The sequence below is a fragment of the Lutra lutra genome, chromosome 1 (genome assembly GCF_902655055.1).
Source record: "Lutra lutra chromosome 1, mLutLut1.2, whole genome shotgun sequence".
In the NCBI taxonomy this organism is placed as follows: Eukaryota; Metazoa; Chordata; class Mammalia; order Carnivora; family Mustelidae; genus Lutra; species Lutra lutra.
The window spans coordinates 113,900,389-113,920,611 of NC_062278.1; the positions used below are offsets into that span (position 1 = coordinate 113,900,389).

At 37.0% G+C, this 20,223-nt stretch overlaps 1 protein-coding gene across 1 annotated transcript in view; it reads left to right on the forward strand.

The window, feature by feature from the left end:
• Positions 1-20,223, forward strand: part of IL1RAP (interleukin 1 receptor accessory protein) — a 122,344-nt gene that overhangs the window by 90,360 nt on the left and 11,761 nt on the right. Inside the window, exons 5-8 of the mRNA XM_047732952.1 lie at positions 8,469-8,634; positions 10,907-10,978; positions 12,989-13,115; positions 15,491-15,639. Of these exons, the coding sequence (XP_047588908.1) occupies positions 8,469-8,634; positions 10,907-10,978; positions 12,989-13,115; positions 15,491-15,639 (514 nt within the window). The remainder of the gene's footprint in view (positions 1-8,468; positions 8,635-10,906; positions 10,979-12,988; positions 13,116-15,490; positions 15,640-20,223) is intronic.

Below are 20,223 nucleotides of genomic sequence, written 5' to 3' on the forward strand. Positions count from 1 at the left end.
TTGTATGTTCTATGATCATAGTGTTCCATAGCAGACAGCATAAAAAATGATTAAAAGAATAATATTAACAATTTTACATTAATAAGTATAATGCATTTTCCAATTAAATAAAATGTTCTTCTCTTTACCTGCAATTGAGTTCTCTCATCTCTAACCCTGTTCACTTTCCTATACTTTGAATACTCAATGGTCTGAAAAAAATTAATTTTATTTCCTTATATATTCTATTTTTTTCCCTTTTTCTTGATGCATACCTACCTGGAAGGCCCCCTCTTCTTTCTTTAGAACAGTTCAAATTCTACCACCTTCATGGAATGTTCTCTCTTCTTTCCAGCTAGAAATATTTTTTTCCCTAATATAATCCCAAAGCAACTTATTTATGCCTATCTCTACTTTTCACTTCCTTTATTGTTTTACTGTCATCCATGTATACATTCAACCGCTGTTGAAGATCGATTGTATTCAATGCAATATGTCAGGTTTGGGGGAACACAGTGATGAATAAGATATATGTCCTACCCTGCATAGTTCCAAAAAGATCCTACACTTTAATTCAGACAAGTTTATAAATAAGAATTCTTACTCTTATAAAAAAGTGGAATTCTAATTTCCATATGAGTACCAAAGAGAATTAATTGTTGTTTCTAAGAAGAGGGAGAAATGTACAGGCATGTATCCTATGAGATTGATTATTTCTTGAGGATGGAGTTATGACTTTCGCATCTCTATGTCCTCAAAGATTTCTAGATTTTTTTTTTTGTTGTTTTTCTGGTTGGATGAATGTTGGTGCTATTAACCAAGGTATGAAACAGCAGAGAAGGAGTGGTTTGGGGGCAATGAGATATCTGTGAGATCTCTAGGGAGCAGCGACCTATAGTTCGTGGTTACATGTATATGGGTCTGGAGTGTAGAAGAAAAATCAAAACTGGAGATAGAGAATTGGCTGCATCTCTGTGATAGTTGAATCCCTTAAGAAGAAGACAAAATACAAAATAAAATCATAAAGGATAAGGGCTAAAGTCAAAATCTGGAGAGATTGTTCATAGGGTGAATGAAGACAAGAAACATAGAAAAATCAAGAAAAAAAGTCATAGCAGTGAAAACAATGCAATGGCACATTCCCAACAATGTTCAGGTGACTAAGAGGACAACCAGTAACGGACATCCTTCCTATTCTCTGATTCTGGAAAGGTTGCTATTGATGTGCTGCTTTTTATTTCTCCATCTTTGAGTAATCGACAGATGCCTTTAATCCTGAGAGTTCCGCAGTCTTGGGAACAAAATCAGGGTTCTTGGCAGGGGGATTCTCCCATCACTGTATAGCAAGGCTGACATTGCTTTCTATTTCCTACCCTCTGCAGTCACCTCCTGCATCCGCGTGGATATCTTGGCTCTCTTACAGTAGTTCTCTTTCCATTGTTATTAGCTGAATTCCCTACCTTGACATTGGAGAAATAGTTTATTTTAGTAATAACTGCGAGAGTTAAGACAAATTAATCAGTTTCAGCAAATTTGTTTTTCTGTTGACAGAGGGTGAAAACTGATGAATTGAGAAAAGGAAAAGGAAACTAACATTTCTTCCATTTTCCTAGTAAAATACATTGTACTGGGTACTTTATATGTTAAATGTAATACTCACCACTTCCTTCAGGGTCGATATCATTAGGAACCAGAGGCTCAGAGAGGTAAACCGTGATACCTAACTTTTACTGAGCACAGGAATTCTTCCAAATATTTTGATGATTTTAATTCTCTCAACATTAAGTAGGGTCTATCATTTTCTCCATTTTTCATTAAGAAGACTCTGGTACAGAGTGGTTGAGAGATTTTTCCTGGTCCCATAGCTTTAAATTATTTTATATAATTTACTGGAAACAGTCCAGCCAGTAATGGGAAAATCTGGGAACCCACTTTCGTTGGGTTCCAAAGCTAATACCCTTCAGAAATGACACAGGGAGGGTGCTTCAATCTTTATTTCTGGAGTGTGAGGCGCTTTGAAGGACAGAGCCAGCTTTGCACACAGGCTAGGGTCACAAGGGAGACTGGGGGCCATAAGGGAACCAGTGGCTCGATCACCCAGGGAAGTCAAAAGGGGCTCAGAAAACTGGAATTGGTGGGAACAGAAAATCAGAAGTTTCTCTTTAAGAATTGCAGGGGAAATGGGATAGGCTTGAATTTTTCTCCTCTGCTTGTCTTCTGTCCTGCTGTTTTCTACATGGCCTAGAGTTCTTCAGTCTGGGCCAGAATTCATAGTCCCTAGTTCGACAATCCTCTGAGTTAAATTGATGTTCTGTAAATGTTTGTCAAATGAGCCAGGTTTTGTTACTAGCCTGGAAACCGAACCATGGTTTGGAAGTGATTTACTGAATTTCAAATAGCCAGCTTATAAAAGAACTTTTGGAACACAACACATATATAAATTGGAGGTTGCATGTTTATTCACATAGGGACTTCTGAATGCATAGGTGTAAAGACACAGGTAAGTGTGATCCGTTGTTGTTGTTACTATTATTGGATTTACTCAGAGACAAAAGCTTTAGAATATGGTGAGCCATCCTGACTTTCATACTACTGGATCATTTCTTGTTCTCATTTTTATAACTGGGTATTTCAAGTTTTCTCCAGAGGCACTTGTAAAAACAAAGGCAATTTTCCCCTTCTTACTGAGGATCATAGGAACCACTTTAGAGGATGTGTTGGATATTACCTTGATAGCAACTGCTGAAAAGCTCTCAGCTGCCATTTAGCAGGATAGAGATCATTCCAGATCTCAATTTGCAAAAAAGCTGGTTTTCCTTGTACTCAGTGTGATCATTACAATTAGAATAATGCCTCCACCTCTAACTTTCAGTGACGTGAATCGGAATTGGCCAGCTATTGTTTATAAATCTCTCAGAAGGGGGCGCCTGGGTGACTCAGTGGGTTGGGTCTCTGCCTTCGGCAACTGTTGTGGTCTCAGGGTCCTGGGATGGGACCACACGGTGAGCTCTCTGCTCAGCAGGGAGCCTGCTTCCCCGCCCCCACCACCTCTCCGCCTGCCTCTCTGCCTGCTTGTGATCTCTGTCTGTCAAATAAATAAATGGAATCTTAAAAAAAAAAAAAAAATCTCTCAGAAAATTGAAAACCTTTGCTTTTTCGGACACAGAGCCATCAGGAAAACATGTCTGAAACAATGCCAAGCTTGGCCTTCTTGTTGGCATGGCATGTATGGTTAGGTTAGTCCAAGGTCTATGTAATCAACTTTATTTTAAGGTGCTTGTTTCAATCTGATTGACATCTTAGTTTGGTTATCTCTTTCCTTTCTCTGTAGTCCCAACGTAGTGATTTTTAACCTTTGGTATAAAGGAAATATGTATCACATTTTCTTTTCAAGCCATACGTGTTGAATTATTTGTATGCATATGTACACACAGCATTTTATGTATAGTTTCTGGACTTCTGAGGAGTTAAGGTCCATCCTTTAAACTTGAACCCCATTCAAGTATCTGAGAAGTCTTGAAGCTGACTTAGGCTGAATGAATCACCCACTCTGTATTGTGAAAGCACTTAAGTTATACCTCATCTTTGTTACTGTAATGATTGCATTTCTCTCTTCTGTACTGGGTAGTGATCTCTCTCTAACCCTTGAATAACAAGCACACAGTGCAAAACAGGGCCAATATACTTTGTATTTAGGAACTGATTCAATAATTGAATGAATTGGACTGGATTGGAAAATTCCATGAGAATAAGGTTCATTTCTGTTTTTACTGTCTGCGGTATGCCCAGCTCCTAACACAGTACCTGTCACATGGGAGGGATTTTGTTAAGTGTTTGTTGTGTAAACACTGGATGATGGATAATGTAATTCTGAAGTTCATTGAAAGTGACTGGTGGATAGAACTCTGAGAAGACTTTGTGAACAAGTAAGATGCATTTCATAGCAACTTAATCTTGGGTGCAAAAATGTCAATAGATATTCATAACTATTCTAATCTTATATCTCAAACTCTTTGTATCCTCACCCGGTTTCCCTTCCCATCCTGCAACTGCTCCATCCCATGTATTACAATCCTTGTATTCATCTTCTTGTTATCATGTGCATACCGCTTGAACTTTCAACACCATGTCTTGTGTCTTTCCTTCTCTCATATTTCTAACCTACAACACAAATGTACTGAGCATTTCCCATGTGCTAAGTATTGGGCAAGTTGCTGCCCATGCAGGTAACAGTACTCATCCACCCCCTACATACCCCTGGGAGTAAGTTTTCTAGAGGAAGAAATAAGCATGGAAAGAGCTCATAAAGTTGGTTAAGGCCTAACACAGAGGGTAAAATGCTGTAAGAGTACAGGAGATTTTTTAAAATTTATTTATTTATTTGTCAGGGAGAGAGAGAGAGAGCATAAGCTGGGGGAACTGCAGGCAGGGGGAGAAAGAGCTCTCCACTGAACAAGGATCCTGATGCAAGATTGGATCCCAAGACCCTGAGTTCAGGAACTGAGCTGAGGCAGACTCTTCAGCAGCCGAGCCACCCAGACATCCCATGCAGGGGACTTTTTTCACATTTTCCCCGTGTCTAGGGTGTCACTTCCCCAAGTCTCCCCTCCTCCCACATAGCTGGTGATATTCTACTTGCCCTTTAACAATCAGACCCACATCTTCCTCCTCCAGGAAGTTTTTCTAAATGTTTTGTGTTTAATCTTTTCCCTCACTTCCCCACCCCAATATGCTTCTCATCATATTTGTTGCAATTCTGCACTAGACTGCATGCCTCTAGGTCAGGAACTATACCATTTCCATTCTGTGCCCTCCTACAATTCTTTAAAAGTTGTAGGTTTATTGAATGGAAATATCTGTCCTTTTTTAGTCACGACTTCCCCCCCCCCCCCCCGCTCACACCCCATGCTTCAGCACATGATTTATTTCCTCTCAAAGATCTCAGAGTCATTTCTCGTGCTGTTCTTTACCTATATATTGCAGTAGGTTGCCATGGTTACCACTACGTATTAGAAACGTTTATCTCCTGTCGAACTTCTCTCTTTTGAATTCAAAATGAGGAACTGATTGGTCAACTAAGTGGATGACTTGTTTTCTAGTCAGACAAGTGTTTGCTTCACAGTAGAAATCAACTTACCAGTAATCATTTCTTGCATTTGGAAACATGTTTTTTTATTTTTTTTTTAATTCTTTGGATATCTAGATTTTTGTTTAAACTTTTTTTTTCCCCTTGATTCCAAAGAAATGATTTTGAAATCTGCAGTATTTATTTTTAGGAATACTTTATTGTGCTTAAAATCATCCTGTGTGTCTCAGGTATGTGTGCCAAAGGGTCTAGAGATGCAACTGCTTATAAGAATTAGAGTTCATCACACATGATAGGCTAAAGTTAATGGTTATTTATAGGTCACCAATGTCCCAAAGCTACCCCTACCATGCACGTGCACACTTAGAATGTAAAATATTTCTTTTATATCTTTTTCCAACATGCTCTAGGTCTAATAACTTTGAAATGGCTTTTTTGTATTTTTTTTCTTGATACTTCTTTAGGTTAAAACTAGTTAATTTAAATTTTTTGAGTGGTCAGCTTTTTCTGAATAGTAGATCAGACCTGAAACTTTTCCATCGATTTTTTGGGAATATTCCTTAATTTGAAATATATATTTTTTTTTTTTTTCTAGACAAAGCAGCTCCAAGAAAGACCTGTCCCTGGCCTACCTTTTTATCCTTTGTGGAAAGAAGAGAAAATCTCACAAGAAAGCATACTTACACCATTGACTCACAGGCACATTGAATACCCTTAAGCATACCCAGCCCGAATTTCAAGTTCATGCTCATGGGTTTGGTTAAGAGGAAGAAAAAGAAGAGAGCTAGCAAGAGATCAACACACAGCTATTTTGTACCATTTTCCTTGCTTGCTCTGTTTCTCTGATTCTATTTCTCTGTTCATGATAAGTCCATAAGAGTTGACCCTTTGTTTTACTCAATGCTATATTCTCAGAACCTCAGACAGTGGCCTGGTGCATGGCTTATGATTCATACTCAAGGGTGAATGAACTAATGAGTGAATGAATGAAAAGGCTTTGAGTTAGAGGTGTTTCTTCATATTTGTAGCACATACTATAAATTCTAAATCAAATGTGTTTAAATAGTTTTCACATAAGTGATACTTGATAAGTCAAAGAAATAAGTTTCTTTTAGTACATTCTTAAGAAGTGCTGTTGACAAGGGCAGTAGTAATTTTTAACTTCTTATCCGGAATAGTATGCTTTTCCAGTTTATCATGAATTGTGGGAATCCACCTCATCTAAGTGATAGAGACATAGCACACTGTTAACACTGGGGCTGGCCTGGGTGTGGCATATATGCAGGGCCACAGCATAGGGTAGGGAGACAGTGTCAGGTGGACTTAAAACAAGGGCCTCAAAACAGGTAGATCTAGATTTAAATTTTAGCTCTGACACTACCTAGCTCTATGACGCTGGCAATCCCTTAACCTTTCTAGGCCTTTATACCCTTGTCTATAAAATGGACATAAAAGCATTCCAGACTTGCTAAGGTTGGAATAAAGGTCAGATGGGATAATGGAGTGCATGTAAATACATGTACCCATGCAATTTTTCCAGCCCAAGGAGAGGTGTTCATTCTTAGTTAAGAAGCTAGTGTAAAACCTTTGTTCATCTGTCTGGAAAACTGAGTTTTAGCTTTGCTCTGTGTTATCTAGAATACCTCTTTATCTGTCTGTCTCATTATTTTTTTTCACCTGCAGATCTAGAGCATATTTAGTCTGATCTGTCTACTTCATAAGCTAACAAATGAGAGAAGAAAATAGCTTTGAACTGTTTAAATGAAAGGTGCCACAAAAATCAAATAGAGTTCTATAGATAGTCTAAACTCAGTTTAAACCAAATCTGACATAAATTCATTATAAGAGTACAGGTCTTTGTGGCCTTATACTTTCTGATAACCTAAGAGGATTGAAATATTTTGCTGATGTGACAAGTGTCTAGAAACACTGCTTATCAAAACAGGATAAATTGCATTCAGAAAATAACTGAGCATATAACAGGTTCCTCTTGATGATCATCTCCATGAATCAAAAGTGTAGTGATATTCTTAAAAGACATAGTTCCTATGACAAAGGATTGCAAAATATGCCACTCAGTGTAACTGTCATATTTCAAAACACATGCTCCAGGAATTGAAGTAAGAAAACCTTACATATTCAAGAATCAGAATTACATATGTAGATACAGTAAATCTAAAGTACAAGTCAATAATAACCTTCCTGAATTTTCGAGATCTAAAGGACCTTGGGCATAACCCAGTTCATTTTTGTCACAGATTAATGATTTTTTTTTAAGAAAAAAGTTTTTCTAAAAGCGAATGTTCCACATGTAATTTTTTGACAGTTGATGTATTTTTTTCTTTGAGAGAAAAAAAAAAAAAAAACAAGTAAAACAATATAAGCCAATTAGTGAAGCTCAGAGAGCCAGAACAGGATCCCAGTTATGTTGAGTGAGGTATTTCAATCTCAAAATTTTACAAATCAGTAGAAGTATATAAAAGCATAATTTGGAGTAGAAATAAATAACTCTTGATAAGACTTATAAAATATCTTTTCATTTTAGATTCTGAAGTCTCTAATATTTAATTGTAAAAAGTAAATGGGATAAGTAGAAGGAAATGCCAAAAATGTTTGTCAGTGACCAATAGAGAGATTCAACAGAGCCATCAAGGATGCTGAAACCAGGGGTGCCTGGGTGGTTCACTAGGTTAAGTGGCTGCCTTTGGCTCAGGTCAAGATCCCAGGGTCCTGGAATTGAGCTCTTTGTCTGGCTGGCTCCCTGATCAGTGGGGAGTCTGCTTCTCCCTCTGCCCCTCCCCCTGTTTGTACTCTCTTTCTCTCTCTCTCAAATAAATAAATAAAACCTTAAAAAAAAGTAAAGAGAGAAAAAAACAAAATAAAACAAAACAAAACAACAACAACAAACACTGAAATCAGGCACCTAACATGAGACCTCAATTGTCAGAGTGGCTGGCTTCCCAAATTAATATAATCACTAAACAAATGTGGAAAAATGAAAAATAAGCATTTCTTAAATAGCAGCACATGAACTTCCTTAAGATGCCTTAGTTGTTTTCTAAAACTTTAAGCTTGTTTAACAATTTTTTTTTTTAATCTTGTTTAACTATTAACACGGATTTCCAAAATTCAAATACAGGATCCTGAGACAGGAAGCTTGTACTTTAGAATCCGTATTTCAGTTAGAAGTCCTATTTTCCTTTTGTAGAAAGTATAATGAAACTTCATATTTATTCTTTGCAGAAACATCATCAAAAACTCAGCCAAAGTAGTTTGTAAAAGATACAGCCGGCATAGATATTTGTATGTTCTGTGCAAAATTAGCTGTGTGTGTGTATATGCATTTGTATGTTTTCTGTGCATGTATTTAAATGCTGAACATCTTTTCTTTTACTTCTTCTAGGGCTGTCAGAAAATACAGAACTTTAATAATGTCGTAGCTGAAGGCCTGAACTTGAGTTTTCTCATCGCCTTGGTTTCAAACAATGGAGATTACACATGTGTTGTTACATATCCAGAAAATGGGCGTACCTTCCATCTCACTAGGACTCTGACTGTAAAGGTGGTAGGTAAGCATGATTTTTAAGTGCACACAACAAAAATGCAATAACTCTATTTTGGCTCTTGATAGTTTATTACAAACAACTGTGTCCATTCTATGAGGGAAGAGGTTTATCTCTTTTTGTTCCCTGCACTATCCCTAGAGCCACAGCAATTCCACATACAGAGTAGGGATTCGATAACTGTTGGTCTACTGAATGAATGAGGATGTGAATGAATGAAGGCAGTTTGGGGAATGAAAAGAGTGCCAGAGGAATCTGTATTCAGCTTGTACTCTTGCCATTTATCTTATTTATTTATTTGATAGAGAGAGAGATCACAAGTAGGCAGAGAGGCAGGCAGAGAGAGCGGGGGAAGCAGGCTCCCTGCTGAGCAGAGAGCCCGATGGGGCTTCGATCCCATGACCCTGGGATCATGACCTGAGCCGAAGGCAGAGACTTAACACACTAAGCCACCCAGGTGCCCCTACCCTTGCCATTTATAAGCAATATGACTTTGATCAGGGTCTGAGTCTCCTTATTTGTACTCTGGGACTAAGAGTACCTAACAATCAGTATAGCTGAGAATATTAGAAATAATATACAGATTATGCGAGTCCAGTTCCAGGCAAACAGCAGAGACTCAATGAATTAAGTAGTTAAAATTATTGTTAAAAAAAAAAAAAAAAAAGTGTTGTATTTGAATTCAATCAACTCTTTCTGTAGACTGGAATTGGGGTAGCCGAAACTGTTTGCTGGTGGTATTCAATCATTGCTTTGCACTGGTTGAGAGAACAGGGGATGAGAAATCAGAAAGTGGAAAGACAATGTCCAGACAGAGTCAAAAGATTCCTATCAAACCCAGAAATCGAGAGAACCAGTGTCAGCATTTAGGGGAGAGCCCTGAATACCATTGTGCCCATGATACTAAAAATGAGAGCATATCAGAGTGAGAATTTTTCACACCCCATCTTTTCATAGATGGAAGCATCGGGACCCAATAACACAAAGTAACCTGTTTAGAGATGCTCTGTGAGTTAGTATAAGAAGTGATTTCCAGATCTCAGGTTTCAGATTCTGGTGCAGGGCTTTCTCTATTACCCTGACACCAGGTTCAGCATAATTTTTAAGGGCTCTAACATAATAGGGCAAATAAAATTCAAATTGAAAAATTTTGTAATCACCCCTCCTCTTCCTCTGCCTACTTTTGGAATAATGCTGAGCTGGGAATTAATTCAGAAGAAAAATCAGACTACGTTTAGAATTTAACACAAATGGGCTTTGTAAGCCAAATGAATAACCTAACCTTAAATCTGTCTTGGCAATTGTTTCTGATACAGATACTTAAACACATCTGTTTTGGGGAAGTTGAGAACAGGCATGCTTGCTCACCTTGATTTATAGATAGAGAAGTTGATAGACACTGATGTGTGGTAGGGTTCTAATCCAACTTTCAAGCAACACAAGTTTGTTTTTAAAGCTGTGAAGTACTGAGTACTTGCTATATACCAGTAGGATGCTTTAACATGCATTACTGAATTTAATATGCATGACTTAATTTAATCTTCCTAATGAACCTGTGCGGTGAGTTTAATTATCCTCATTGAAGAGGTGAGGAAAATTAGCTTCTCAAAGATTAAGCAATAAACCAGAGTTGTATGGCTAGTATATGGCCAAGTAAGGATAAGAGCCCTGGTTGTTAAATATTTGAAGCTTCTCTTCTTAAACACTACACTATAAAACCCCTTCAGGGTATTTTTCTTTCAATTTAGAAATACAGAATGTTATAAAGAGCAGCCGTCCTATAAATGAGCAGTCAACTGCCAGAGGCATTGGATAGACGGATGGGCTGGCCTCACAATTGTGGTTTTGAATTTTCCATTTACTTATTCATTCATTTAATATTTACTTCTTTAACCAGGTCCTATACTAGATACCTGGGGCATGTTCTGGAGAAATATTTAGAAAAGAAACAATTGAGGAAGACATGAAAACGATTTATATTAAAATCTGAGAAGGGTATTTCATGTACTCTTTGGGAAGCAAAAACACTGGTTGAATCTCCATCCAAAAACATGGAGGCCACTGTTCATGTTCTGTTTGTCTCTTTGCTTGTCTGAAATGAATGAAGTGTTGTAAATGACTCTCCATTGAGGTGTGGGCCTTTGCAGGAAGAATTGACAAACTGTGCCAGGAAGTTGGGCAAACTTTACCAAAGAACTGCTCTTGGAAATGAGTTATGACAGATGAGGGCTACATGATTTAACATCATCTCTCTTTTGTTTCTTCCTCTCTAAAACAGGCTCTCCAAAAGATGCATTGCCTCCTCAGATCTATTCACCCAATGATCTTGTGGTCTACGAGAAAGAACCGGGTAATTATAGCTGTGCCTCTTAATTTCAGTTAGATTCTCTTAATGACAAAGAAGAAAATGTCATTTAAGTTAATGCATGCAAATAGAGGGCTTTGTAAGGAAACACATGAATTGAAACTGAAAAGTTGTCAGAAACCAAGGCAGCTCTGGAGATTAGCTCCTCCATCAGAGATCTCTCAGGCATCTTTAGCATTCTCAGCTTCTCTCTCCACAGCTACTCCCTTCTTCCCCTGGCTCCTCTCCTGATTAGTGATTTCTGTCTGATGTACATGTTAGCTTGCACACAGCTTGGTTTTCCAAGGCTGCGATGTGAGCACAAGATATCCTTTAAGCTTCTGCTTCACTGCAGAGGGGCAAGAGTTGGAGCTTGGAGGGGAGACTGTGAGTTTAATGGGTTAACAGCTGGTAGAACTAGCATACCCTGATTAGAACGCTATGGGGTGTTCCCTATGGCTATCTGGGTCTCCTTTAAAAAAGGAGGTTTTTTTAGTTTTCATAATTTTCCATTCTGGACAAAAATCATTTGCAACTGACCGAATAAGCCATCGTGTGTTATTCTTCTGGCTCAAAACCTCCCACAGTTAAACTAAAAACTGAAACTGAAAACCATAGAAAATTTTACAATTTTCTATATTGTATCCTTTACAATAAACTCTCTCCAAACCCAATGAAAGGTGTAAAAGAACATATTTTTAAAAATGTACTAAAGATAACAGAGGTTGTGATCAAATGCAGGTAGAGCACAATGATGCCCTCCTAAAACTAAGATAAGGTTTCAAATATCAAACTGCCTGTAAAAAAAAAGAACCAAAGGGGTCTGCCAACTCCAAGTGGACCAAATTTCCTAGAATTCATAGTGGTTTTGTATAGTAAAATGAACATTCTTCCTGCTATCCGGGTAAACCCTTACTAATGATCTAGTCTACCTGTCATATGGTTACAGACTCTATGTTCATGTTATTTTCTTGCATATCAATATAGAAACTGAAAGGGAAAACATCAGAATCATGCCATTAGAAGAGGGGGTGGGGTAGGACCACTCAGTAAGACAAACTTGCTTTCAAATTTGGATGACAATATAATTTGTCATCTCAACCTGCACACTTTTTGAGAGTAAAAGCAGTTGATATCAAGAACTAACTAAGAAAGCAAGCATAGAACAGAGCTGTCCTGGGTAACCTGCAATGGAAGTCAGTCTCGGTCGAACTCTGCTCTGCCTCTTATTAACAGTTTCATCTAGGGAGAGCAGCTAACATCTTGAAGCGTCAGTTTTCACATCTATAAAACATGAATTAAAAAAATACCCATGATATTTTGTTAAAATTGTATAAGACCGCTAGTAAGTATAAACACAGCGCCGTGAGTATATAAAGTTCTTAGTGAGGGTGCTGCTCCTTTTCTTCTTATTATCATTTTCTGCCTGGAGATCCTCCTGACCTCATGTTCCATCTCAGGAAGATAACATAGATTTGTTATTTATAAATGCTAGTATTTATAAAGATGTCAATTTTTGTTATATATGTATATACACACACATGTTTTTATGTAAATTGTCTTTAAACTTATTGACCACATCCTGACAACCTGAGCATTTCAAGATGTGGCCTTCCCCTAAGTGTTGGCACTGCCCCATCTTTTCTGGGCCAAGCACCAAAGGCCTGGAGAATCTCTCCTTAGTCACTGCTCGTGAAGGAAATAACAAAGGTTAGGGGTAGTCCATGGAAGTTTTGGGCTAAAAAGGATATTGTCTTTGAACAAATACTGTGGTACAGCGTATATGGATTGTATAAAAAAGATTGCCATCCTGGAAAGTTTGCATAAAACTGCTGTATTTCTTTTCTGGGTTTGTTTATTTTGCAATGAGGTATGGTACGGTACTATGGTAGGCCACTTGAAACTTACTCAGAAGTAGAGCTTTAAGTACACTTTTATAGCTTCTGGTTAGTCACAGAGTGAAACCAGTGTAGCCTTGTGAAGGTTACACACTGATGGGTTAACTTATTTTTTTAGGAGAGGAGCTACTTATCCCCTGTACAGTCTATTTTACTTTCCTGAAGGATGCTCGCAATGAGGTTTGGTGGACCATTGACGGAAAAAAGCCAGACGACACCAACATTGATGTAACTGTTAATGAAAGGTACCATTGGCTCAGACAAGGGGTGATCAATGCTTGTCCCTCAGTTGAATGCCTTCTGGTGTATACTGACCATTGAAAGTCAAAACTCTGACTTTGGTGCATCATTACCCAAAATCTGCAAGATTCTCAAGTCTTTAGTGGCCACATCCCAAAGTAGGATCCCTGGACTTGCACTTCAAGACCCAGGTATCTTCCGATGGTCACACATTCATGATTCCCACTTGAAAGTAGATGGGATGCAGGATGCCTGGGTGGCTCAGTTGTTAAGTGTTTGCCTTGGGCTCAGGTCATGATCCCAGGGTCCTGGGATGGAACCCCGCATTGGGCTCCCTGCTCAGTGGGGAGTCTGCTTCTCCCTCTCACACTCCCCCTGCTTGTGTTCCCTCTCTCGTTCCCTCTCTCTGTATCTCTCTCTGTCAAATAAATAAATAAAATCTTAAAAAAAAAAAGTAGATGGGATGCATAGCCCACATGAATGAGAGGCCACAATCCATGGCTCTGAATACATGAAAGCTGGTTGGCGTGGCCCTGCTCTTTTCTTTCTCCAGTCTGGAGTCTAGACCTCTGTATTTATGCCTCAGATAAATTGTGTTATTTATCTTGTCTTGCTGTCTTCCTCCTCATTCTTAACTCAAATAACATGTCACATTTATAATTGATAGTTATTTTTTAAAAATATTGACTAAATACATTCACGTTCTTTAAATTTTATTTTTTTAAAGTGGATGAGGTAGTAATATAGCCCACTCTTAAAATAACAAGCTGGCTCATTTTATTTCTAAATAAATGTAACTTTTTTTGAAGGGTGTGAGGTCGACAAGGAGGAAAATATGGGTCTTTGAAGATAAAAGATCCTTTTGTAAATGAAGTACACAACTGCAAGACAGTTGGTTCACGGCGATTGTAAATAAAAAGCAGCAGCCAACCAACTACATGACAAAGTCGTTCTAAGACGGGGGCCTTAACATGATATACAAATGGATCTTTAGCTACTTGAACTTCTGGGATTCAAAAGCTAGGTCATTCCTCGTAGTAAACTCAGACTTTGTGCAGAAGTTATAAGATGTCTGCTTGACACTAAGTGCTATGCAAGATACTTCGTCCCTAACTGAGTAGATTTTATCAGGGTAAGAGTGATAGAGCAGAAATTTCAATATTTTGTGATAAATGCAGTGACTGGAGAATATTGGATGTTATCCGAAGCTTGAGTTGAAGATTCCCATCAATGTTAGGGGATTAGGCAGTGCTTCTCAGATGGTACAGTACCTAAATAAAGATTTGAAGGATGAGTAGAAATAAACTAGGTAAAACTAGGTAAAGAAATAGAAAGAATGTTCCTGGTTAAAGGAACCTCCTGTGTGATGGGTGGAATTTAGAGAAGCAGCACATATTTAAAGGTACAGAAGGAGCCTCCTGAAACTGGAGCAGTTTTTGCAGAAGGAATAGATTAAAGATGTGGCTGGAGGCACAAAGGGAGAGTTATTGATCCCCTCAGGATTTCTGAATATTGTGGTTCCTATCCTCATAATAACACCGAATGAATGATAATGAAAGCCATGCTGTCTGTCCTCACTGCTGCTGCAACACAGCTCAGTGCCCAGAGTGGAGCAGTGCAGTTCAGTTAAGGCTAAACCCATCACAACACTTGACCAAGTTCTCATGACCGACGGTCTGCCTCACTGGAAGGAGTACCTGGATGTCAGCTATAGGAGAGAGATTTTGTTTTCTCTTTGGACCAAGTAGTTCCAAGGGATTTTAAATCTTGGTCTTGGACCCAAAGCACTTGATCTCTGACATGCTGAGATTTGGATGTATTTCATAAAGTGTACTTGCTTCGAGAAGTCTCTTCTTTTTATATGTTAGGATTTAACCCATGGAGTTTCATCCTTTTTATTTTCTACTCTCTTTTCTCTTTTCTATTCTTTATTTGTATTCTATCTATGTTCAAAATCCAAGCTTTGGGAATCCCTGAAATGAATGAACTATTGCTGAGGATGCTATTAATAGCCTATATGAATATGTATTAAGCATTTTTCTAATACTTACACGTTGATGTACTCAGTCTTCAGAGTGCTTGAGTGAATCAACAACATGTGACATACTGCGTAGGCATTGCTACTTACCTCTCTTTCAAAGGAGGAACTCAAGACTTGAAAAGATTAGTTACTGTACCAAAAGTATATAGCCAGTAAGTGGCAAAGCTTGGATGAAAACCCAGATGGATATGGCCTCAGAAGCATCTCTCTACACTGATACAGAATACTCTCTCAGAAGTTTGAGGGAGGGGCCCTGTGGTTGTCTCCTTATCTGATTCATTCCCAGAACATGGCCCTGTGGTATCACTCATGCTTTGATTTTCTTTCCCCTATTTCTAGTATAAGTTTGACCCCAACCGAAGATGAAACGAGGACTCAGATTTTGAACATCAAAAAAGTTACTGCTGAGGATCTCAAGCGCAACTATGTCTGTCATGCTAGAAATGCCAAAGGGGAGGTTGACAAAGCAGCCAAGGTGAAACAGAAAGGTAATGGATGCCCTCAGCAGATGAGTCTGTGAACTCCAAGTATAACAGTGTGGTGATAAGGAAAATAAGAAGACAGTGCTCCAGCAGCTAGCACATCTGGCACATAGTAATGAATCAAAGGTGAATTGAAAAAATCTTGAGGGATAGTTTCCATCTATGTGAAGACACTCGAAATATTGTTTCTTATACTTTTAGTAACTTAGTGCACAAATGTGGCCCAAAAAAGCCATACGATTATGAAAATAAGGCATAATTTTATATCCGTACAGTCATGAAAAATGAAAAATAAAGAAAATATTTAAAGCTATCAAAGATATAATAAAGCTGGTAGAATCCCATATAATTGGTGGATTGTAAAGACCCTTTTAGAAATCACTGATGGCAGAGTTTGAGGGTCATAAAAATGACCATACCATATGACTTAATACTTTTGGAATTTTTCCTGAACAAATAACAGAAAGAGAATTATGTACCCATTGCTATTCTTAGAAGCATTATCTATAATAATGAAAAATTATAAATAGCAACCATCTAATTATTTTCAAGTAGTTAAGGAAAATATGAAATATTTCTTCTCAAAAATATAGTTTTAAAATGATCATTTTAAATACTATGTATCAGTTTTCAAATAGATTTATAACATACCACTAGCCACAATTGCTAATATGAAAATTATTTAAACTGTGACTTAAAGTAATGTAAAAGGATTTCTATGTTGATATTACTAATTTTTTTATAAAATAAATAAAAGTGATAAAGCTCTCTTGTGTGAGCTGTTGCTCCTGAAACAGACTGTGTCTAAAATTATCTTTGGGTCTCTCACCTAACACAGAACCCCAGACAATCACTCCCTTCAAGAATGTGTTTCAGTGACCTAGAGAAAGATAATGATGATTTATCACACAGGTAGTCATGTCATTCAGAATCATTGTGGATCCTTGTGTCAGAGAGAGCCTGTAATATTTATACCAAAACAAACAAACAAACAAACAAAACTCATAGCTATTACATTTTGCAGTGGGATTTAACCCCCCCTCCTTTTTTTTTTAAAGCTGATGCAAAAACAGGCTTCATTTTAACATTTCATTGCAATTTAGAAAGTAAAAAGCAAAGTACTGAAGTCTATATGCCACTTAAGAAGTCTTAGTGGATTGGTTCTGGAGAGTTCATCACTTCTGCCCCTCAGAAGCCGGTGTCAAGCAGTGAGACTCAACCAAATAATAGAAGGAAGTTTCCCAAATTAGTTCCTAAGAACACTACTAGGACTCTTTATAGTACTGTAGTTCATTATTTGTACTCTAGACTCAGATGGCCTGTGTTGGAATCCTGGTTTCTGTGCATCCTAGCTCTGTGATCTTGAAAAAAATCACTTAACCTCTCTGAGCTTCAAGTTCTTTATATTTAAAGTAGGCAAATGATACCATTATCTCATGAGATTGTTTTAAGGTACTCAGCACAATTACTGTCCTATATACATGTATATTAAGTGCTCAACAAATATTAAGTCTACTTATTATTTCCACAAAATTTTCACAGGTGTAATTTGACAAAAGCTTTTACAGTAAATAAAGTATCATTAAAGGCTAGGTTAAATAAAACCAATCAAGTTATTTTTGTCAAGGGCCCCTTGGAGTCTTTCACACTATTAACAGTTGGTGTGAATATCTGAGTGGAACTGGAACATAGGAGGCAGGGTGGTTTTATTTTCCAAATATATTTGATTCCTGAAGTATGGGGCATTTCGTGGGAGTCGTTTTTTGAAACGTGTTCTGGGAAACAATTATGGAGGATGACATAAATTAATTACTTATTGTCAGATAGATATGATTAAACAATCAACTAAAATCGTGTTTGTTCTTGGAGTGATGCAGAAGTCTGCCTGCCGGAGCTATGTGAGTAGCTCCCTTTCACACAGGGCCATGCTCTGAATGGTTGAGTGTGAATGGCGTCAGGAATGTGAAATGACAGGTGCATCCACTGGATTGGCTGATCTCTGCTAAAATTACATCAGTATTATGTAGAATCCAGCCTGGGCTGTGTACATCCTGTGGTACCAGAAGTGTTGTGGGTTTGTCACTTGGCTCCTTTTCTGGGCCAGGTAATGCTGGGATTCAAAGGTGATAATCTGGGTCCACATTCATATGTTCTATGTATGAGTGCTTCTCTGGATTCATTGACAAAGCATTCTATGTCTTTCATCAAAAAATTGACAGGAAGGGCTCAGAATAAGAAGAATTCACTGGGCTAGGTCTTTGGACAGCGCAATTTCATCTAATCAGTTAAAGCAAAGTATGAAAGGAGAGCCAGCTAATGTAAATGTGTTAAACATGCGGTGATTTTATAATAGGAGAGAGGTAGGACTAAGGCAAGGTGTGTTGAACTTCATGAGAAACTGCCAAAGCTATTTCCAAAGAGGTTGTACCATTTTCTACTTCCTCTAACAATGTATATAAGTTCCAGGTGCTCTACATCCTTACCAACTTTTGGAGTTGTCAGACTTTTCAATTGTAGCCATTGTAGTAAATGGGTACTAGTATCACGCTATATTTTTTTAATTTGCATTTTCAGATACTAATGATGTTAAGTACTGTTTTATGGACATTCTGACAATTAATAGTTCTTCCTTTATGGAGTATCTATTAAAATCTTCAGCCCATTTTGTTCTTGGGTTGCTTGTTAATATATATATGTCAGATATATGACTTTGTGAACATTTTCACCGTTGTACAGAATTTTATTTTTTTATTTTATTATTATTTTATTTTATTTTATTTCTATGAGCAGAATTTTAAAACATTGATGAAGTCCATTTTATCAGTTCTTCTATTACGGTTTATACTTTCTAAATCCTGTATTAGCAATCTTTGGTTTTTAAAAATGATTTTTAAAATCTTGATTTCTTTTTTATACTTAGGCCTATGATTCATTTCAGCATTTTTGTTTACACTGTGAAGTATGGATTAAGGTTTAGTTTTTTGCTTTATTTTTGTTTTCTATATAGAAATCAGTTATTCTAACCTCATATTGAAAAATCTCTCCCTTTTTATTGAATTGTTTTGACAGCTTAGCCTAAAAAATTAACCCTATGAGTGTGGGTCTATTTCTCCATTCCCTATTCTGTTCTATCAATCTGTTTGTCATTAGTCCAATACTACTTTATCTTAACTGATAGCTTTAAAGTAAGTCATGAAGTCAGAAACTATTGTCTTCCTCCTTTTTTCTTTTCAAAGATTAATCAAAATATTCTGAAGACCATATTATCCTTTCATATAGATTTTAGTATTGGTTTGTCAATTTCTACATGAGTCTTCTGGGCTTAGATTGGATCATATTAAATTTATAAACCAATTTGAGGAGAATTGAAATCTTAATGATATTGAATTTTCCAATCCATGAACATGATATATCTCTCAATTTACTTAATTTTCATTGATTTTTCTCAGTTCCTTTTTTTTTCTAGTTTTATTTATACAGGCTTACACATGTTAAATTTATCCCTAAGTATTTTGTTTTTGTTACTATTGTAATGGTATTTTTAAAATTCCACTTTTCAATTGCTCATTGATCATAACTAGAAATGAATTAGTTGATTTTTATGTTTTGATCTTGGTCTTTTGACTTTTCTAAATTCACTGCTTAAATAGGGTTTCTGCTTGTTTAGTTAGGTTCCTTAGCATTTTCTATACACTTGATTGTGTCACCCATATATAAGCATACTTTTCCTCCTTCCTTTTCAAACGTTATGCCTTTGATTTCTTTTTTCCACCTCTTTTACTCTCTTGGACCTCCCAGTTCCATGATCAGTAGAAATCAGAGCAGCTTCACTTGCATTGTTCCCTATCTTAGAAGATATGCATTCAGTTTTTATATATTAAATATGATGTTAATTATAGGTTTTTCGAAGCTGACTTTTATCTATATGAGAGATTAATCTATTTTTGGTTTGTGTAGAGAATTATATATAATTCTCGCATGCGTGTGTGTGTGTGTGTGTGTGTGTATGAGTATCTGTTGAAATTTATCAAATGTTTGGTGTGGTTTCATTTGACTATATCTTAGGGTTCTTTAAACTTCTTGGTTCCATGGGTTTATTATATTTTTCATTTAGTTTGAAAAAAACTTCTTCAGATACGTTTTGCTCATTTATTCATTCATTCATTCTTTCCTTTTCTTCTAGTAGTACCATCAAATTTAGCATCGATCATTCAGGGATGTTCTACAGGCCACTGAGGTGCTCGTTTTCATTTCATTCTTTCTTTCTTCCTGTGTTTCAGTTTAGGTAGTTTCTAGTTTTCCACTAATAATTTCTTTTTTGATGTTTAGTCTGCAGCAATTTTAATTTCAGAATTGTATTTTTCAGTTTTTGGATTTCCATTTCGCCATAAAAAACATCCCTATTGATATTTCCTATTTGCTCTTAATGATGTCCATTGTCTTCTTTTTTAATTCAACAGGAATATTTATAATACTCATTTTAAAGTGCTTATCTGCTAATTCCATCATCTTTGTCAATTTTGATTTTTTTTTAAGATTGATTTATTTATTTGAGAGAGAGAGAACATGCAAGAAGGATGGGGAGGGGCA